Source organism: Ahaetulla prasina, chromosome 5, assembly GCF_028640845.1.
Source record: "Ahaetulla prasina isolate Xishuangbanna chromosome 5, ASM2864084v1, whole genome shotgun sequence".
NCBI lineage: Eukaryota > Metazoa > Chordata > Lepidosauria > Squamata > Colubridae > Ahaetulla > Ahaetulla prasina.
Window position 1 is genome coordinate 54,584,394 of NC_080543.1, and position 21,470 is coordinate 54,605,863.

Consider the following 21,470-nt stretch of genomic DNA (forward strand, 5'->3'; position numbering starts at 1 on the left):
TCATATTTTCTGCAATCAAGATTGGAGCAGTTAACATTAAGTTTAAATCTATTGTTTGCTCTTGTATTGAAGCTGAAGTAGTCTTTAACAGGAAGGACATTGCAATAGATGATTCTATGAGTTAAACACAGGTCCTGTCGAAGGCGGTGGAGTTCTAAGTTTTCTAAACCCAAGATTTCAAGTCTGGTGGCATAAGGTATTTTGTTGTATTCAGAGGAGTGGAGAACTCTTCTTGTAAAATATTTCTGGACACGTTCAATTGTATTGATGTCTGAAATGTGGTATGGGTTCCAGACAGGTGAGCTGTATTCAAGAATTGGTCTAGCAAATGTTTTATAAGCTCTGGTAAGTAGTGTAGTGTTTCTGGAGAAGAAGCTACGTAAGATTAATTTACTAATTAATTAATTAATAATTAATTATTAATTAATTTACTTAAGATTAATTTACTTCCAGAAATTCTGGTACTATACTGTATAATTACTAGTTCATTATTCTTTACAAATAAAGGATGATTGTTTACAAATAGAATAGCTCTATTCACAGGGAACCTCTAGTAAATGAAGATTGTGATGTTGCACAATCCCCACTCACTTGTAAAGCTTCCGTAGAGGTGCAGCTTCTATAGATGGAGATGAAAATTAACAAGAACGAAGCAAGGTTTTATAATTATATCATTTCCCAAAATTATATTCAATCATTTCATTATTTTCTGACTTTGCACATATGCATACCTCCAACAGTATTGTTTACCATTAAATTCACAATTACTATAAAATGATATCTTCCAATTCACAGCTAATAATCTAACAAAAAAAAAGTGTAACTTATTTTGCTGGTGAATATTTTTTCTTTGTATTAAAGATTTATACATTTAAAATATGTTTCCTACAAGTGGACCAGGATCACATAAAAGAATTTAACTCATGAGTTAATTAATTTAGCTGTGATTTTAATCTAGATTGCAATCCATTTTATGTATTTAGTCATTGGGGACAGGTGAAAATTAATTAAGTGTATTACCAAAGGTGAACTGTACCTCTATCAAAGGAATTCAAGCAAGTTTATTAAAAATGCACTACGGTAAACTGTTATATATGTTGACATTTTTAGCTGTATTCTTTAAAATACAATGTTATGGTGACTTCACATAACGTATACAGTAGTTTATATTTAACTTCATACTTTAACCAAACGTATGTAGGAACTCTGGATATAATTTTTAAAACATTTCCAGATTTTTTTAAAGACAGAACAATTGAATATATATTACCCAAAACAAGCCACTTCATTAAACAAATTATCTTTAATAAATATACATTCTAGGGATACGCTACATTCTTGTGGCTTTCCTGACTGAGTTTGTCTGTCCAAAATGCTCTAAAATTTCTAATGGTCACCATCTGGAATATTTTACTCAACAAAATGAAATTGTTGGACTCTTTAAATATGCAAACAAACTACAATTATTTGCTGAAGGGCAAAAACCATAATATTTCTGCAAACGCAGACTGAAGTGAAATCTAAAACCACTTCACTGTGCATTTAACAAAAACATTTTTTTATTTTTACCTAAGATCCAGTTAACTATTAGGTATGCCTGAGAAAACATACTTCCCCAAATCATTTTCATATTCAGTTTTATGAGCACTGCTTTAACATTCCTTACATCAGAAGCAAAACAGTTTTTCCTGCTATATTCTCAGGAGTCTTCTCCCACAACAAAGTTCCAAAAGTATCAATATTCCTTCTACCTTGCTTTTTCAAACTCAACTTTTACTTCCATACAACATTATAGATAACATTGTTGCTTACAGGATTTTGACCTTTGTAAATATACATCATGGCATCTGAATAATTGTACACCACTGTTGCGCTAACTGCACTGGTTGCTGGTTTGGAGTACAGTTCAAGGTGTTGGTTATTATCTTTAAGGCGCTATACAGCAGTGGTCACCAACTGGTGGTCCGTGGACCACTGGTGGTCCGTGAGAAAATTTTGGTGGTCCCCAGAAAAATTATTTTATGTTGCACTAAATCAGAGGTCCTCAAACTACAGCTCCTGGACTGGATACGTGCAATGAACGCTTGTGTTGCTGCAGAGAGTCTCCCCCTTCAGGGTCTTTTTGTGTGGGATCTGCTTCAGCCTCCTGGTGCAGGGCTTTGGGCAAAGGCTGGAGGGAAGTGCTGCTGGTGGTGAACAGCCGGGGGCCCTTGTTCCAGTGAGATTGCATCATGGCCTGGAACTGGCTGACCATCTCAGCCCACTGAGCCTCCAGGTGCCGGTACTTGGCTTTGCATTCCCGCAGGTCTTTCCTCTGCTTGGAAAGCCTATGCTCCTAGCCTTCAGTGAGGTGCTTCTGCTGAGCCTCCTTCTCGGTCAGATCCAATTTGAACTGAGCTGTTTTGCCAATTCTTTCTCGTGGTGGCTGCTTAGTTCCAACAACTGCTTCCTGTTGGGGCCCTAAGGAGCCCGGGCAGGCAGGGGAGGAGTGGGTAGGAGGGGAGGGGCGAGTAGAGGCCGGTGAGGCACCCCTCGACGTGAGTGACATCAAGTTGGTCATGGCCACCCAGTCACATGACCACCTAGCCATACACACCCAGCCAGTCATTAAGCAGATCATATTAGTGGTCCATGGGATTTAAAATTATGAATTCGCTGAGGTCCAAAAGGTTGGGGACCCTGCTATACAGTATGCCTCCAGGTTACCTGAGGAACTGTCTCACCTCAGTAGGATAAGCTGCCCCACTTATTCTGGCACATAGGATATGTTCTGGATTCTATTGGCCAAGAAATCATAGCTCGCAGGGTCCAAAAGAAGAACCTTTTCTGCTGTGGCTCTGGAATATCATGTCCCATGAGGTGAGAACTGCCCACACCTTTTTGGGCTTTGAAGAGAGCCAAAAGCCTTTGCTAATTTGCTTGGGGCCTCAATGTGTACCATTTTGTAGGTGGCTAAAAGACTAGTACCGTGTTTCTCCAAAAATAGGACATGTCCCGAAAATAAGGCCAAGTCTGATTTTTGGGGTGAGCCTGAATATACACCCTCCCCCAAGAATAAGCCCTCCCTCACACACACGCATACACACAGGTCCCTTACCCCCCAACTCTCCCAAGGCAGCTACATCCCTGCGAATTCCTGTGCCCCCCTCTGCTCCTTTTGCTGCCCGCAGCACTGACCATAGACCTTGAGAACTTGCTCCTGTTTCTGCACCATGGTAGCAGCCCGCCCGCTCTCGCCTCCACACCCAGGCCCTGTGTCCGCATAGCCCGCGCTACTGAAGGCCTGCCACAGCAGCCCCAGCACAAGCATTGTTGCCCCAGGGCTTCCTTGGCAGGATAGCCACCAGCAGCAGGGAGGCTTCCATGCACAGCGGGCAATCACAGAACCTGGCATGTCCTGCAGCTGGTGCGGGTCTCAGCAGGGATGTCTGAGGCACTGCAGGTGTTGCTGCTGCTGCCACCTGCAGAGTCCCACGGTTGCCTGCAGCCAAGCTCAACCATGGACGAAGAGTGTTGGCCGTGGCTGGGCCGGCTGACCTGTGTCTGTCGGGGTTGTCCTCAGCATGGCTGCCCAGCATCTTGCTGCCAGATGCCTGGAAACAGTAAACTGGACCTGCGATTGGAGCATAGAGGAGCAAGGGGGAAGGGGAGGCCTCCAGCGACTGTCACCATAGAATGGGAAGCACACTCCCAGAGTGGCTGCTGCCCTGGCTGGGGCTTGGAAGCCACAGAGGCAGAGTTTGGGGGAGAGAGAGAAAGACTTCTGCAGCTTCTGCTTTTGGCTGCATGCAAGGAAAGCATTCTACACACACCCCATGGGAGGGGAGGGGCTTGATTCCAGTGCACGAAGGGAGCCTCTCTCTGCCGGACTCCCGGCTGTGAGTGCGCAGGCAGCCCAGGGCTTCCTGCACTATGAAATAATAAGACCCCCTGATAATAAGGCCAAGCCCTTATTTCAGGATTCAAAAGAAAATAAGACCCTGTCTTATTTTCGAGGAAAAACGGTACAAGAACTCCCACTCTGTCCAAACATTGACTTTTTATCTGTTTTAATTGTATTAAGTTTAATGTTTTAGTTTTTAACATCTGATGTTTTTAGAATAGAATAGAATAGAATAGAATTTTTTTTATTGGCCAAGTGTGATTGGACACACAAGGAATTTGTCTTGGTGCATATGCTCTCAGTGTACATAAAAGAAAAGATATGTTCATCAAGGTACAACATTTACAACACAAATGATGGTCAATAAATCAATATAAATCATAAGGATTGCCAGCAACAAGTTATAGTCATACAGTCATAAATGGAAAGAGATTGGTGATGGGAATGCTTTAATCCTGTAATTCTGTTATTTGTGGAATTGTAAACCACCCAGAGTCATTTGGTAGAGAGATGGGCTACATAAAATTTAATAAATAAAATAAAAATAAATAAAATAAATCCTACTAATCTGCAGTGTATTTCTCTCAATTATCCAGCATGCATTGGCAATAATGTTTCATCTTTTTTGAACAGTTGTTGACATCTTGTTTTCTATGTAAAGTTCAATTTGCATTGGGATGATGATCCTAAGTCTTATTTTACTATCATGTGAAATGAAGGATATTATACACTCTCTTAGGTCTCCTTTGTTTGGTATTGTTGTGTAGACTGCTCTAACAGTATAACAGAGTTGAAAGGGACCTTAGAGGTCTTCTAGTCCAACTCCCTAGGAGACTCTGTATCATTCTGGACAGATCGCCATCCAATCTCTTCTTAAAACCTCTTATTATGGAGCACCCACAATTTCTGGAGGCAAGTTGGTCCATTGATCAATTACACTATCAGGAAATTTGGTTGGATCTTTCTTTGATAAGTTTCTATTCATTACTTCTTGTCCTGCCCTCAGGTGCTTTGTAGAATAGATCAAAAACCTCCTCTCTCTGGCAGCTCCTCAAATATTGGAAGAATCAAGTCACCCCAGTTTTTCTCTTTGTTAAACTAGACATACCCAGTTCTTGTAACTGTTCATGTTTTGCTTCCCTAATCACATCTACTCTGCACTTTTTCTAGCATTTCAACATCTTTTTTGTACTTGCATCTGGATACAGTACTCCAGCTGTGGTCTTACTGTGTAATATACAACTGTGTAATATAAAGCAGTACTAATCTTCAATTTTCTAGTACTAGAGGGGTTTTACAACTAAATAGGTACTTCTATAATACAAAATTTCAATATATTCATTTCATCTTTGTTTTTTCCTTGGAACAGTTGCTTTTTATTTTTCAGTAAAACAGTTGCTTTTTACTTTTTTTACTTTTCAGCATACAGATTTGAAGTTGAAATATTCTGAGTTCAGAAATTTTTTGGAAAACATTTTTTTCAGCAAGTCTGAGGATCTCCCCACTGGGAGCCTACACGCTGGTTATATTGTATATATTATCTTCCCTCTTACAATCAATCTTGTGTGTGCTTATTGTTTGTTTGTAAAGTATTTTAATTCCTGATTTTATTATACTCCACCTAGAGTCACTTTGGGTGAGATGAGTAATCAAACATATTTGACAAACAAAAACAAAACAAAACAAGTAAAATAAAATAGTAGAAGTCTAGAATCTACTCTATACAGTCAGTAAAAACAAGACCAGGAGCTGACTGTGGCTCAGATCATGAGCTTCTTCTTGCAAAATTTAGGCTTAAACTAAAGAAAGTAGGGAAAAGCACCAGGCCACTCAGGTATGAACTAAATCATATCCCTGATGAATATACAGTAGAGGTGACAAATAGATTTAAAGAATTAGATCTGATAGACAGAGTGCCTGAAGAACTATGGACGGAGGTTCACAACATTGTACAAGTGGTAGCAACTAAAACCATTCCAAAGAAAAAGAAATGCAAGAAAGCAAAATGGCTGTCTGAGGAAGCTTTGCAAATAGCTGAGGAGAGAAGGGAAGCAAAAGGCAAGGGAGAAAGCAAAAGATACATCCAGTTGAATGCAGAATTCCAGAGAATAGCTAGAAGAGATAAGAATGCATTCTTAAATGAACAGTGCAAAGAAATAGAAGAAAATAATAGAATAGGGAGGACCAGAGATCTCTTCAAGAAAATTGGAGATATGAAGGGAACGTTTCATGCAAAGATGGGCATGATAAAGGACCAAAATGGCAGGTACCTAACAGAGGCAGAAGAGATTAAGAAGAGATGGCAAAATTACACAGAAGAACTATACAAGAATGAGCTTAATGTCCCTGATAACCACAATGGGGTGGTCACTAACCTTGAGCCAGACATCCTAGAATGTGAACTCAAATGGGCCTTAGGAAATCTGAGCAACAACAAAGCTAGTGGAGGAGACAGTATTCCAGCTTAGCTATTCAAAATCTTAAAAGACGACGCAGTAAAAGTGCTACACCCAATTTGCCAGCAAATTTGGAAAACTCAACAATGGCCAGAGGATTGGAAAAGGTCAGTTTACATTCCAATTCCAAAGAAAGGCAATGCCAAAGAATGTTCAAACTATCGCACCATTGCACTCATTTCACATGCTAGTAAGCTTATGCTTAAAATCCTACAAGCTTGGCTCCAGCAATATGTGGATCGAGAACTACCAGAAGTACAGGCAGGATTTCGTAGAGGCAGAGGAACTAGAGATCAAATTGCCAAAATACGCTGGATCATGGAGAAAGCTAGGGAGTTCCAGAAAAACATCTACTTCTGCTTCATTGACTATACTATACTTTGATCACAACAAATTGTGGCAAGTTCTTAAAGAAATGGGAGTACCAGACCATCTTATTTGTCTCTTGAGAAACCTGTATGCGGGTCAAGAAGCCACAGTGAGAACTGGACACGGAACCACTGATTGGTTCAAAATTGGGAAAGGAGTCCGGCAAGGCTGTATACTATCACCCTGCCTATTTAACTTATATGCAGAACACATCATGAGAAAGGCGGGGCTAGATGAATCAAAAATTGGAATTAAGATTGCCGGAAGAAATATCAACAACCTCAGATATGCAGATGATACCACTCTAATGGCAGAAAGCGAAGAGGAACTAAAGAGTCTCTTGATGCGGGTGAAGGAGGAGAGTGCAAAAGTTGGCTTGAAACTCAACATTAAAAAAACTAAAATCATGGCATCCATCCCTTTCAATTCCTGGCAGATAGATGGTGAAGAAATGGAGGTAGTGACAGATTTTATTTTCCTGGGCTCCAAGATCACCGCAGATGGGGACTGTAGCCAAGAAATTAAAAGACGCTTGCTCCTGGGGAGGAAAGCTATGGCAAATCTAGACAGCGTACTAAAAAGCAGAGACATCACCCTGCCAACAAAAGTGCGTATAGTCAAAGCTATGGTTTTCCCAGTTGCAATGTATGGCTGTGAGGGTTGGACCATAAGAAAGGCTGAACGCCAAAGAATTGAGGCCTTTGAACTCTGGTGCTGGAGAAGACTCCTGCAAGTCCCTTGGACTGCAAGGCGAACAAAAAAGTCAGTTATAAAGGAGATCAACCCTGACTGCTCTTTAGAAGGCCAGATCCTGAAGATGAAACTGAAATACTTTGGCCACCTAATGAGAAAGAAGGAGTCACTGGAGAAGAGCCTAATGCTGGGAAAGATTGAGGGCAAAAGAAGAATGGGACGACAGAGAACGAGGTGGCTCGATGGAGTCACTGAAGCAGTAGGCATGAGTTTAAATGGACTCCAGAGGATGGTAGAGGACAGGAAGGCCTGGAGGAATGTTGTCCATGGGGTCACGATGGGTCGGACACGACTTCACAACTAAGAACAAAAAAGAATCTACTTATTTCCATTATAGTGGAGAAACATTGTCACAGTTGTCATACACGAGGAATGACACCAGACCCACACTCACGAGGTCCACACAGGATGTCACCACCACACATCCACCCAGAAAGCAGACCCAAACCCACACTGATCAGGAAGCACGACCAAGGACCAGACGCCAGACTGCAGCTGCAACATTAGTCATTTCAAACCCCTCCAATCCATACATGCAACAGACTGACACCCACTACGAAGATGTAGCACGAACACGAACACGAAGCCAAACAGCAGCAGTGCAGCTCACCAGCTCAAATCCCCCTGCAACTCAGACTAATCTGAGCACAACCAAGCCCCCACCCAAACAGGACACACCCCCAGCCAATCAGAGCACAAAAAAAACCCCATCCAATCAGAGCACAGCCAAGCTCCCACCCAATCAGTTCAAACCGGGCCGGTGAATGGCACAGGCTGGTAAGGCCTGTTATTAAGAACAGCCTGTTATTAAGAACACAAAGCCTGCAATTACTGCAGGTTCGAGCCCGGCCCAAGGTTGACTCAGCCTTCCATCCTTTATAAGGTAGGTAAAATGAGGACCCAGATTGTTGGGGGGGCAATAAGTTGACTTTGTAAAAATATACAAATAGAATGAGACTATTGCCTTATACACTGTAAGCCGCCCTGAGTCTTCGGAGAAGGGCGGGGTATAAATGTAAACAAACAAAAAAAAAAAAAACCCCACTAGCAGTTAAAAAGGAAGAAACAGCTGCGATCACACATTGCTCCCAGAAGCACGTGACGAGATGAGACTTGAACGCCGCCAGACAGTTCCACGCCGGGAGAAAACCTGAATAACCAAAGACCTACATATATATATATATATAGGTCTTTGGTTATTCGGGTTTTCTCCCGTGTAAAATTGGAAGTGTCTTGGCGACGTTTCGACGAAGTCTCATTCGTCATCTTCAGGCTTCAGCTTCGTGCTTCTGGGAGCAATGTGTGATCGCAGCTGTTTCTTCCTTTAACTGCTAGTGGGGTTTGAACTGATTGGGTGGGAGCTTGGCTGTGCTCTGATTGGATGGGGGTTTTTCTGTGCTCTGATTGGCTGGGGGTGTGTCCTGTGTTGGTGGGGGCTTGGTTGTGCTCAGTCCAGTCTGTGCTGCAGGGGGACCTGAGCTGGTGAGCTGCACAGCTGCTGTTTGGCTTTGTGGTCGTGCTACATCTTCATAGTGAGTGTCAGTCTGCTGCATGAATGGATTGGAGGGTTTGAAATGGCTAATGTTGCAGCTGCGGTCTGGCTTCTGGTCCTTGGTCGTGCTTTATGATCAGTGTGGGTTTGGGTCTGCTTTCTGGGTGGATGTGCGGTGGTGACATCCTGTGTGGACCTTGTGAGTGTGGGTCTGGTGTCATTCCTCGTGTTAGGGACTCGTTTGTCAATAAGGGCGGGTTTCCAAATGGCTGGTAGGCGGGAGGTGTCATCTCGTTTGTTCATGCTGTGTGGGCGTTTTTCTATCTCAATGGCTTCTCTGATTATTCTGTTGTTAAAGTGTTCAGTTTTGGCGATAGTTCTGGTCTTTTTAAAGTCAATATCATGTCCTGTGACTTTAAAGTGTTGGACCATCTGACCAGGACCTATGAAAAACTAGAAGTCCAAAGAGCTTCCATTTTATGTGACCTCGCATTCCTACGAAACTGCCGCGATCAAAATTTAATCCCCAAATGCTTCCAATTGAAATTCCACTCCAACTCTGCAGCCACCAAACGCATCCTAAAAAGAACAGAATTGGCCTTAATCAGAAATGAACTTCACACAAAAAGATTCCTCCTAGATCAAATCAACAAAGATCTCCTCACACTTCACCTCAAACTCAGCAACAAGATGCACCCTGCACTTTGGGACAAATCCAAACAACTTGCCGTCTGGAGAGCCGAAACACAGACCACCCTCAAGACAGACACGCACACCAACAAACTCCGAAGACTACAAGAACGCCAGAAACAAACCCCTCCACCCTCACAGCAACACATGAAACAAACAGTGCATAACATCTCAGATAGGATCCTCACCAAAGCTGAAACCGATGTCCTTTCCAAAGTTCAACTTTGCAGTCACTCCCAAATACATCCCCCGAAACCATTATATGCGGAGTTGAAACCAGCCTGACCAAAATCAACCCCGATGACGCTAACAAAATCAGACTCGAGATCTCCAACATCCTCTGCACCAGCAAGCCACCCAAAAGCAACTTACCCAAAGAGGAACAGACAGCACTACTTAACCTGAAAAAAGATACCAGCATAATAATCCTACCAGCAGACAAGGGCAACGCCACGGTGGTTATGAACACATCTGACTACCAAACCAAATTAACCAACCTACTCCAAGACCCTGCATACAAGCCCCTAAACACAGACCCCACCACCTACCTAGAAAACCACTAGATCCAAAATAAAAGCCTCCCCATCAGCGAAGAAATCCAACAAAGAATCATTCCCAGAGAGAAATCATCCAGATGCCCTAAGCTCTATGGCCTCCCAAGATACACAAAGAAGGAACCCCCACTCAGACCCATAGTCAGCTCCATAGGCTCACCTCTACAAAACCTAGCCAAATTTCTCGCCAAACAACTACAGTCCTATGCAGAATCCATCACCTCACACGTAAAAAACTCATTCCAGTTCGTAGAGATCATAAAGAAACAAAACTTACAGCCCAGCGACCTACTCGTGAGCTTTGATGTCATATCCTCTTCACCCAAGTGCCAATCAAAGAAGCCTTGACAGCTATCCAAAACAAATATAACCCCCCCAAGCACATCCTAGATCTGACCAACCACTGCCTATCCAACACATACTTCATCTATAATGGACAAAAATACAAACAAGTAGAAGGAGCACCCATGGGATCACCCTCTCACCTGTCATTGCCAATCTCTACATGGAACACTTTGAAACCCAAGCTCTAGAAAATCTGATCACAAACCCAAACTCTGGCTCAGATATGTAGACGACACCTTCATAATCTGGCCACACGGGAAAGAAAAACTTGACAACTTCCTCACACACCTCAATAGCCTACACCCCAAAATACAGTTCACCATGGAAACAGAAGTTAATAACCAACTTCCTTCCTGGATGTCTTAGTCTACAAAACCCAATGGCTCCCTAGGACACACCATCTACCAGAAGAAAACACACACAAACCGCTATCTGCACGCACTCTCACACCACCACCCAGCACAGATCAACTCCGTAGCCAAGACACTCATCTCCAGAACAAAATGCTTAGCTGATGAACAACACCTAAAACCGAACTAGACACTCTCACTAACGTACTAACATCCAATGGATTCCAAAGAAATAAGATTACCAAGCTAATCCAAAAGAACCCCCACTAAAATCCAAGACAGAGAACAAGAAAACGGCACAGCCCTCCTCCCATATATAAAAGGCACCACAGACAGAATCAGCAAGATCCTCCACAAACACAACATCAAAACAGCATTCTGCACAAACAGAAAAATATCCCCCATCCTAAGAAACCCCAAAGACAAAATTGAGTTAGAAAATCAAGGAGTATATGAAATCCCATGCACCGCCTGCCCCACCACATACATTGGACAAACCAACAGAAGAATAAGTGCACGCATTGAAGAACACAAGAACTCATTCAAAAAGAGGAACCAACTTCTTCCTGGTCCAACACTTTAAAGTCACAGGACATGATATTGACTTTAAAAAGACCAGAACTATCGCCAAAACTGAACACTTTAACAACAGAATAATCAGAGAAGCCATTGAGATAGAAAACGCCCACACAGCATGAACAAACGAGATGACACCTCCGCCTACCAGCCATTTGGAAACCCGCCTTATTGACAAACGAGTCCCTAACACGAGGAATGACACCAGACCCACACTCACGAGGTCCACACAGGATGTCACCACCACACATCCACCCAGAAAGCAGACCCAAACCCACACTGATCAGGAAGCACGACCAAGGACCAGAAGCCAGACCGCAGCTGCAACATTAGCCATTTCAAACCCCTCCAATCCATTCATGCAGCAGACTGACACCCACTATGAAGATGTAGCACGACCACAAAGCCAAACAATAGCTATGCAGCTCACCAGCTCAAATCCCCCTGCAGCACAGACTAGACTGAGCACAACCAAGCCCCCACCAACACAGGACACACCCCCAGCCAATCAGAGCACAGAAAAAACCCCATCCAATCAGAGCACAGCCAAGCTCCCACCCAATCAGTTCAAACCCCCACTAGCAGTTAAAAGGAAGAAACAGCTGCGATCACACATTGCTCCCAGAAGCACGAAGCTGAAGCCTGAAGATGACGAATGAGATCAACTATATTAATTGGATATAATGAAGGGAACAATAGGACAGGAACGGTAGGCACTTTTGTGCTCTTATGCACGCCCCTTATAGTCCTCTCAGGAATGGGGTGAGGTCAATAGTAGACAGCTTTTGGTTGAAGATTTTGGGATTTTGAGTAGAGACTATGGAGTCAGCCCAACCCATCACAATGTGTTGTTGGTATGTTTGCCGGCTTGAGACATTTATAAAAATAATAAAAATGGGATATAAGTAAATAAAAACAAATAAACTTGCTACACAACAGGCAAATAAACCTCCTTCGAGAGGTGAGCCTGAACAGCAGATACTAACTGCACGCAAGCTTTCCATCTCTAAGACCGACGAATCGGTGGCTACTGTTTCTTGGAAGGGGCGGGCTTTAGTGTCTCTGCCGCGATCATTGGGCGTTTCTGACCAAGCGCAGGCGTGAAAGGAGCGAAGGGTCGGTTTTCCTTGTTTCTCTTGCCCTGGTTGAAAGCGAGGCGTGTGATTCGCTAAATCGGGAATAAAGAAAAATTATTATTTTTGTGTTTTGCAGGTCTATGGCTGCTTCAGGCTCACCTTCGGGGCCGGGAGAAGAACCGAGGCGGCGATGATCCCAACCCCGCGGCACCAGCACGTGGGTCCAGAGGGTCCCTTCAGCGCTGTTTATGAGCCCGCCGAAGACACTTACTTGCTGCTCGACGCCCTCGAGCGGGATGCCGAAGCTCTGAGAAACGCCGGGTGAGGCGGCGCTGCGCAAGCAAGAGAAGAGTTCGGGGACTGCGCACCGGCGGGCATGGCAAGGGCGAGATAAGGAAACGTTGCTGCGCATTGCAATTTACATAGTCGAATTTAGCGAAATGTGTAAACGTGGCCTGGAGCGTGCATAAGATCCAGGTGCACATTGAATAAACCGCTTTTTTTTTATTTATTTTTTTTAAAAAAAGAGCTAGAAATGAACGTCCGGGAGAATTAAGCTGGTACTCATCATATATGAGACGATTAAAAAAAGTAAATAGATCACCCAGTTATCATTGACTGATCTTGGTCTTGAAAAGCTTAAGTAGGGTTCTTCAGGGACGAACATTTGACAGGGAAACCATCAGGAAAAGTGGAGATGGGGAAGGACTCTTTCTGGACAAAGACAATGGCAAGAAGTTCCATGGAATCCAATTCACTTAAAAGGAGATTTTCGTAATCTATTAAATAACATACAAGTCACCATAATGTATAAACTTTCTGGTTAATTTGTGGCCTGTTATCTATTTTCCAAAGCAGTATGCTGCAAATTCCATCTACTGTACATACTCCAGTTCTGTTCTGTTGCAGAAGAATTGTTTGGCCATTATTGCATCAAGTGACAAGATATTTTTTGCTGGAAAGAGTTCAGATGAACTTTATAAAGAAAGAGAGAGAGAGTGTGTGTGTGTGTGTGTATGTGTATTACCACCACTCCTCCAGCTGCTTGGTTTTGCTAGAATTGCACCTAACTGCAGGGACTAAGAATAAAGCAAATAAGCATCTCTGAAATATTAATGTACAAAGTAAAATCCAGACATAAATCGAATAAAATCTATAAAGCCTCTAGACTTAGGTTACCCATAAATATAACATGTTTCCTTATTGATGTGTAAAATAGCATTGCAGGTAGAATTTAATCAATCTGAGAAATCAGCGAAGTTGAATAATAGTAATAGTAATAATACAATAATTTATTAAAGGTGGATGCCACCTAACACTGAACAGCTCTGGGAAGCATATAGATATAGTTATTTAATTTAAATTACAATTATGGCAGTGATTTTTTTTACAAATGAAGGCAAATATACTTGTCCTAGGATAATGTTGCAAAATCCAATCTGCGTCAGTCACCTGGACCAGAGGTTGACTCACCCAGATTGGATCATGTAATTATTTTATAGTTTCAGATTACATTTATTAAATTTATAACTGATATTACTCATTGACTGCTGGATCTAATTTTTAATTTGAAAACTGATAGTTCAAAAATGTATACATTAAAAAATGTATGTTTTGTATGTTATATTGTAATTCTCATTTTAATCTCTGAACTATTATTTTTGCATTCATTTAGCATTGATATATGCCTTGAAGTAGGATCTGGATCTGGAGTAGTTTCAACTTTTTTAGCTTCAATTGTTGGATCCAAAGCAGTTTATATGTAAGTATTTATATGCCATTTGAGTTATATACGGTAAGCAAAAAATAGGGTGCTTCTGAAAATTCTGATAATTTTTGTTAAATAATGCAGCAGTCTTTGGAATGTGAATATGAACTATTATTACATGTAAATTTGAATTATGTCAATGGTATAATTCTTCACTCAGTAAAAAAAAATTGGATAAAAGAAATACAATTTGGTGTTAAATAGTATATTTGACAGTTCCACAAGATCATGGCTCAGTTCAGAACTGTTGTTTGTATTTCACCATTGTTTTGAAAACCAATATTTATCTACTTTAATGTGTCCTCCATATGTATACAGTAGCGCTTTCTTACAGCCGTGTACATGTAAGGTACAGCACATAAAAGGCATTACACTGAATCAGATGGCTGGAACTTTGAGAATCAGTCATAATTTCCATTTGTTTAATGCTGTTGTAAATCGGGGTCCCCAATCCTTGGTCCGTAGACTGGTACTGGTCTGCAGCATGCCAGAAACCGGACTACGCAGACAAGCAAAGCCTCATCAAGGAGATACAGGCAGCACACGAAACCACACACCCTCTATCACTAAACAAGTGATTGTTAATCAAGGACTTACGTATTTCAAGAAACGGGGGGTATCTGGGGAAGGCATCAGAAAAATCAAGATGGTAATGCAATCAAATATCTGAACTAAATTATATTTGACCAATTATTTCTAAAGTAACAAAAGATAGTTTGTTTACTAAAATATAGTTTTGTGCATACAGGTGTACTGATATCAACCCTGTGGCTGGTCTATGCACAGTAGAGACAGCTAGAGAAAATAGTGTTCACATTCAGCCAGTAATTACTGACCTGGTAAGACAAATTATAATTGTTTCGGTCAGCAAATTTTAAAATGTTATCAATATTCAAATATTGTTTATGTTAAATTTTAGGATAAGAATGGCTATTTATAACATGAATGTCTAGAAGTAATGGAGCTCTTTTGCTTGCCTGTGTGGCAATCAGCTTGTTCTGACCCAAGCACAACAAACCCTCTGAAATTAATTCAGAGATTCCTTTATTAGGAGCGCCAGCAGCCCTGGCAAAAAGTTTCTCTCTCACTGCAGGCTAACAAGTCCGTCCAGCAGAGAGATGAATAGTTGTCTGCCACATCTATTCATCTCCCCCCCACCCACTTGCATTTATCCTGAGCTACGGTGGAGCTCTGCTAGCAGTGGTGGCTCTTCCTTCCCAAGAATCAGTCCACAGATTTCCACTGCTCTCCTCTCCTCTGCCTTTTGCACATCCGTGCATCAGGCACTGGACCCAGCTGTTCCTCCTCTTCATCAGCCACCTCCAGACCTGGGAGCTGTTGACTCTCCATCTGAGGGCTGATGGATGGCCCAGGCTCCGCCTCTGTCTCTCTCTCTCCCAGCTCTATTCCGTCTTCCCTCTCGGTGCTCTTAGGTTGCTTTGATGCACTCCCATTTCACCACCTCCTCTGATTTGGCTGCTGGAGGAGCCAAATTACAACAGAGCTGATTTCATAATACAAGTTATGATTTGTGCTGCTCCGATATTGTTTTCAAGTGATTCACTGTATGTTAGCTTGAATAATGTTAGTGGTGCTTGGTACCTCTGTGTATTCTAGCTTGGGTGTAGAATGAGTGAAACTTCTTAGCAGTAGAGCTATCTAAAGCATGTGAATGATAGAAAAAAAGTTACAATGTGCAAGCTCCTTTATCCATTATATAATGTATAATAAACAATTTTTTAAGGCTGTATGATAAATTTTAATTATAATATCAAACTTAAAGACCAGAAAGGTGGTATTGAATAGATATATTTTAAACATTGTAGTTTTCCTGGAATAAGCAGTTTGGGAATAAGATTAGCTTGCATTAGATTTTATATGCTTGGCAAAATTTATATGCTTGGTAAAATCTCTCCAATACTTGCTTTTCATTTTCTTCCTTGTTTCTTTGAATTAGATTATGCATCTATAAGAAGGAAACTGTATCATTTGATACCTTTTGTAGTGAACCTGCATAATCATATGCATTACATAAATGCTAATGTTTTTATTTATGTTCAGGTAACAGGATTGTCGCCACGATTACATGGAAAAGTTGATTTGCTGTTATTTAACCCACCTTATGTGGTAACCCCTTCTGCTGAGGTATGACCATATGAGATTTAAGAATACTAATTAACGATTTACCAATTACCTATAATTTACAGCTTATACTTTACAAGTATCACTCGTATTGAAAAAAATCAGTTAGTTGGAAATTGATTTTTTCATACCCCAGTTTTTGTATTTCTAACCAATTAACTTATACATAGAACATTATCATCCTTCACTTATGCTTTTGCTTGTTTCTACATTGTCCATTGAAAAAATCCACTATTGCAGCATCTAACAGCTGAAGAAGAATCTTCCCAAGAAACACAGAACAAGAACTGCAGAACAATTCTTAAACATGTGTAATGTCCAGTAACATTATTATTCTTCCTTTCCCTGTCTTTTGAAATAACTGAACAGGTCTACCCTGTGTGACCTTTCAGCTCAATTTTCCATATTTTATTTGTTCTAGATACAAACTCATGGAATAGAGGCAGCCTGGGCTGGAGGTAAAAATGGCAGAGAGGTTATGGATAGACTCTTTCCACTTGTGTCAGACCTACTATCGGCGAGAGGATTGTTTTATTTAGTTACAATTAAAGAAAATAATCCAGGTAGCCATATCTCAATTTCTTCCTAAATATTGGGGTGGCTGTCACGCAAAAAACTTTTTAATAATTATGTAAAATCTTTTGAGTTCTGGGTAAAAATTATATTTCAAATTCGATTGTAATAGATGCAGGTCTGAGCTTTATTCTCTATATTACTATGTTGCTATTAAACACCATCAAGAAGAAAACGTAGATGCCCTTTCAAATGTAGAGAGAAATTATAAAATGAAATGAAGCACAGGGACTAGTTTCTGACATTCAGACCTTGGGCAGATTAACTTATTTAACGTGTACTGAAGGTTGTAGCCAGCACAGGATATTAAGATCTAACGAAATAGGCTTTCTTTTTATTATATAGAGATAAAATACATGGAAATGGCTCCAGTGCAGTGTCATCCCCCGCCCCCAAGATTCAGTTAGGTTGGCAGTAAAGTCAGTTGTTTCTAAACTGAATGATAATCTCTTGTTTTAAATTGCAGATGAAATTATTAAAATATTGCAGGAATGTGGTTTAAATGGCAGTAAAGTAATTTCCAGACAAGCAGGGAGGGAGTATCTCTCAGTTCTGAAATTCTACAAATCCTGAAACTGGCTTCTAGAGGAATCTTCATATAGCAGACTCTTCGCTTTAAAATGCTATCTTGGATTAATTTGTTACATTTAATTAAGATTAAATTCTAGCTGTTGTCAACAAGTACACATTAGCATATTACCTTAATTCAAAAATATGCATAATATTTCCATGTGTAAAATCAAAATTTTGACAATAAATTTATAAATGTGGAAAGTAAAATACTGCATAAACATTGTTACAATCCTATCATACAGGAGAAAAAATGTGGCTGCTGTCCTAAATTGCTTCTTTTTTCATCTGAATGATAAATTTAGCATGGAGTTAATTCTCTTGTTTTTTGCTGTATATTCTGGGATTTGCAAAGTTTAGGTAAAAACACCTGTTTCAAGTTTGAAATACTTAATGATATTCTGCATTGGCGTGACAGAAATAAAAACAAGCACCTGCAAGTTTTAAGTAAAAACAACTGTTTCAACTTTGAAATAGTTATTTCAATTTCACACTAAATGTTTCAGGTTTAGAATATCATTAGATAGTCAGAATACTTAAAATATGATTGGAACTGTTTCAAACTTGAATGTTTAAATTCAGAATCTTTTGCACATCACTGGTCCCTACTACAGTACAAGCAGCTGGTATGAGTTGCACTAGCTGGTTCACAATATTGTTTGCCGCTACTTCAAATTCAATATACAGTTTAAGAATCAGTACCACAGATGTATTTGTGGGTATTTCAAGTGTGTGTCTATCCCTCTCTTTTTGAGCCTTTAATGCCAATTCTAATCATGATCTCTAATCAAACAAACTATTAAATTGCTCTTCATGCTGCTAAAAATCTTTTGACCTTAACAGGGCTTATGTAAGAGACTACGAAACAGCCAGAGGTCAAAAACTGTTACATGTCATCCATTTCTACATTTCATATCTGAACATTTTAATGCAAAGATAGTAAGTAATACTAATAAATGATTAATCAGTTCGAACTTTTTATTGTAAGGGAAGAAATTAAGGTTTTACTGCTCAGTCCAAGTATGGTTTTCAAATGCTTCTTTAGGCTCGCTGAAGCAGAAAAATGATGTATATCAGAAGAAAGTCTCTCGGCAAAGAGGGCAAGTGGATTTGTTGCTAGATGTAAACCATTTGTACTAGAGAAATTTTAGAGAAGCAAATATTAAGAACAGTCTTGCATTTACAATTTACAATTAAACACTAGCCAGTCAAGATCGAATACTTTATGGCATCTTTAAATCTATCTCTGAAGATAAATATTAAGTGCCTATTTGTAATGAAGTATTTTCACGGAATAGCCTAGTAGCCAACAATACTAGACTACTCCATGAAATAGTAACTCTCTTTTGCAAGTCAGCTTCCTTTAAGCTCTAATCTACATCAAAGGTATAAAAAACTCTGAAAAATAAAAACTTCTATTGCCTTTCTGAAAACAGCAAATCATTTCATTTTAAAGGATCCTAACATTTTCTTAAAAGCTCCCTTTACAAAATTAACCAGAAACTTTTATTAAGCTATTTTTTAAATGTTCATATGACTACTAATAGCATTAAAGACATATAAATTTCAGACTTGTTTTCATTCAGAAATAATAAGTAGTTAAGATACTTACCAGGCAGGCTGAATGGAACTTTTTCTTGCATGTTCTGCAAGCTTTTTTGGGAAGGGAGTAGTTGGAGCCATGTATAACTGAGAAACAGATCATGCAGTCTTCAATGCCCTCAAATCGTTTATCCACATTGTTTTTCCACAATGCTAGCCCTTCCATAATGCTTCCATTCTGTTGGGAAAATTTTGCATTTCAGCTTTGTGCAATATCACCATTCAGTGATTTTTTAAATCCCAATTTTTCATCTTATCTTTTACAGTTTTCTATATATGCATGTAATATAATTCATAATACAGTATATAATATATACAGTAAGGTTTTTATGTAGTGATGATGTGTTGAATAATCAGTTTGACCTGCTATATGCTTTCCTGGGATATTGTTGCAGCACTGGAGATCAGTTATGTGATCCGGGAAGAATGCAACTGTTTTATAAACAGTCCAACAAGTATTGCTTTTGAGTCCCAGACAATTTTTTTAATCTTTCAAGTAGTTCAGGTAACTGTTATTTAAAACAGATCTAATTCATATGACCAAAGTCAAGACTGTATATGAAAAACTACCTGATGAGTGAGGTAAGTGCTAAGCTGCAGCATCCAATTGCGCCATTGCTGAACTGCTACACCAACCCTTTTCCCACTCTCTACAGCTATGGAGCCCAAAGGATAATTTGGGGGAAGCTGTATGATCAGTTCAATGAATATATCATCAACTGAGTAAGTAGCAATGACTTCTCGAGTGGTAGATCGAGCTTTTACCTGTAAAACAAAAATGTTACTGTTTATTATAACAACGTTTCGATCCTACTTTCAAGACCTAGCTTAATGACCCTAACTGGGACGAAATTTCCATCACTAAGCAAGTAATTAGGTGAACCATCACATGACCCTACCTTTTAGCGATGGCAGTTCCAGCTGAAGTAGTTAGACAAAGGTCTCCCTTCATTTTTGCTGCCTGTCTGATCTCCACTTCAACTTCATTTGTCTATTTCTCACCCCATCTCTGTCCTTTTGGTTGCCCTGCGATCTACCCACCACCACCACCACCCCTGCCACTGACTTTTGCTATTTTCCTTCTGCCCAGCTGAGGCAGTTGTTAACCCTGTGTTGCCTTCCTAAAACTTTACAAGGCTTCATGGAGGCCATGCAAGACCCAACACCTGCCTTGACTGGGCATGCCTTGGCAGCAGCAGCAGGAGGAAGAAAATGGCAAAAGTTGGCAGGAGCAGGTGGGAGTGCAGCACAAATAAAAGGGCAGAGATGGAAGAGATAGGCAAGAGCAGTTGAAATGTACACTACGATCATAAGGGGTGCTGCCAAGTCACTGATATTGATCAAATGACCGCAAGGACACTGCAATGGCTGTAACTCCAAGAACCAGTCACATTTAACATTCATTCAGTGTTGTCATAACTTTGAAGAGTTGCTGGATAAATGGACCACCTTCATGTGATTTTTTTTTCAAATTTTATTTTTAAGCAACAATGAAAGCCATGTTTATAATAGTATAGTACAGTGAACATCTTTCCACCTAAAGATGTTCAAACTGGGTTAAGTAAGGCTGAATTAGTATTAAGAGATCACCAGTTATACTTTCTATTCCACAATATAGGCAGTCTTCAACTTACAACAGTTCATTTAGTGATCATTCAAAGTTACAACAGCACAGAAAAAAGTGACTTGTGATAGTTTTTTACACAACCATTGCACCCTCCCCAAATTCAGACACTTGGCAACTGGATTACATGATCTTCTTATGTGACCTGACAAGCAAAGCCAGGTTCATTTAACAATAGTGTTACAAACTTAACTGCAGTGATTCATTTAACAACTGAGGCATGAAAAGTTGTAAAATGGGGCAAAACTCACTTAATAAATGTTTTGCTTAGCAACAAAAAATTTGGGCTCAATTGTTGTCGTAAGACTACCTGTATGCACTATTCAATATTTTAACTAATAATCTGAGGCTAACATTAAAACTGTTTAGAACACAAATCTATACAAATGATAAACAAGTCTTAACATTTATATTCTTACATTTACAAGATAGAAGATGCTTAGAGTTTTTAAAAACAATGGATTCTGTATTGTTATGAATGAGCTTAATTTTTCTGTGAAGAAAAATCGCAGCACAATTCATATGCTTGGTAATCATAACTTCATATTTCTTACAAGTGGAATTGTATTGTCATCTGGAATTTATTTCTATAAGATAAGCCATTATTTGAGGGAGAGGCACTACCCAACAATAGCTAGGTTTCTGCA

General features: G+C 40.2%; 2 protein-coding genes across 3 annotated transcripts in view; one reads left to right on the forward strand and one right to left on the reverse strand.

Moving 5' to 3' along the window:
- The first annotated feature begins 12,105 nt into the window (after nt 1-12,105).
- Nucleotides 12,106-17,913, forward strand: N6AMT1 (N-6 adenine-specific DNA methyltransferase 1). 2 transcript variants are annotated; one of them, XM_058184963.1, is made up of 7 exons: nt 12,106-12,177; nt 12,681-12,865; nt 14,220-14,306; nt 15,061-15,151; nt 16,374-16,457; nt 16,876-17,017; nt 17,494-17,913. In XM_058184963.1, exons 1-7 carry the CDS (start codon nt 12,124-12,126, stop codon nt 17,598-17,600), a joined length of 750 nt encoding a protein of 249 aa, XP_058040946.1. In that variant the 5' UTR covers nt 12,106-12,123; the 3' UTR covers nt 17,601-17,913. The 2 variants fall into 2 exon arrangements, with proteins under 2 accessions (XP_058040946.1, XP_058040947.1); XM_058184964.1 differs by lacking the exon at nt 12,106-12,177 and adding an exon at nt 12,507-12,584.
- A 648-nt stretch (nt 17,914-18,561) lies between these two features.
- The window catches only part of LTN1 (listerin E3 ubiquitin protein ligase 1), a 32,182-nt gene continuing 29,273 nt past the window's right edge, over nt 18,562-21,470 (reverse strand). The window contains exons 28-30 of the mRNA XM_058184962.1: nt 19,770-19,964; nt 19,210-19,377; nt 18,562-18,733 (exon numbers count right to left, since the gene is read on the reverse strand). Of these exons, the coding sequence (XP_058040945.1) occupies nt 18,671-18,733; nt 19,210-19,377; nt 19,770-19,964 (426 nt within the window). The 3' untranslated portion in view covers nt 18,562-18,670. The remainder of the gene's footprint in view (nt 18,734-19,209; nt 19,378-19,769; nt 19,965-21,470) is intronic.

Bases quoted from the DNA above. Each gene is read 5' to 3' on its own strand.
- N6AMT1 (XM_058184963.1), top strand. From the start codon at position 12,124: ATGAGATCAACTATATTAATTGGATATAATGAAGGGAACAATAGGACA. The intron at 14,307-15,060 runs GTAAGTATTTAT...TTGTGCATACAG, and splicing joins GGATCCAAAGCAGTTTATAT to GTGTACTGATATCAACCCTG. The intron at 17,018-17,493 runs GTAGCCATATCT...TTTAAATTGCAG, and splicing joins AATTAAAGAAAATAATCCAG to ATGAAATTATTAAAATATTG.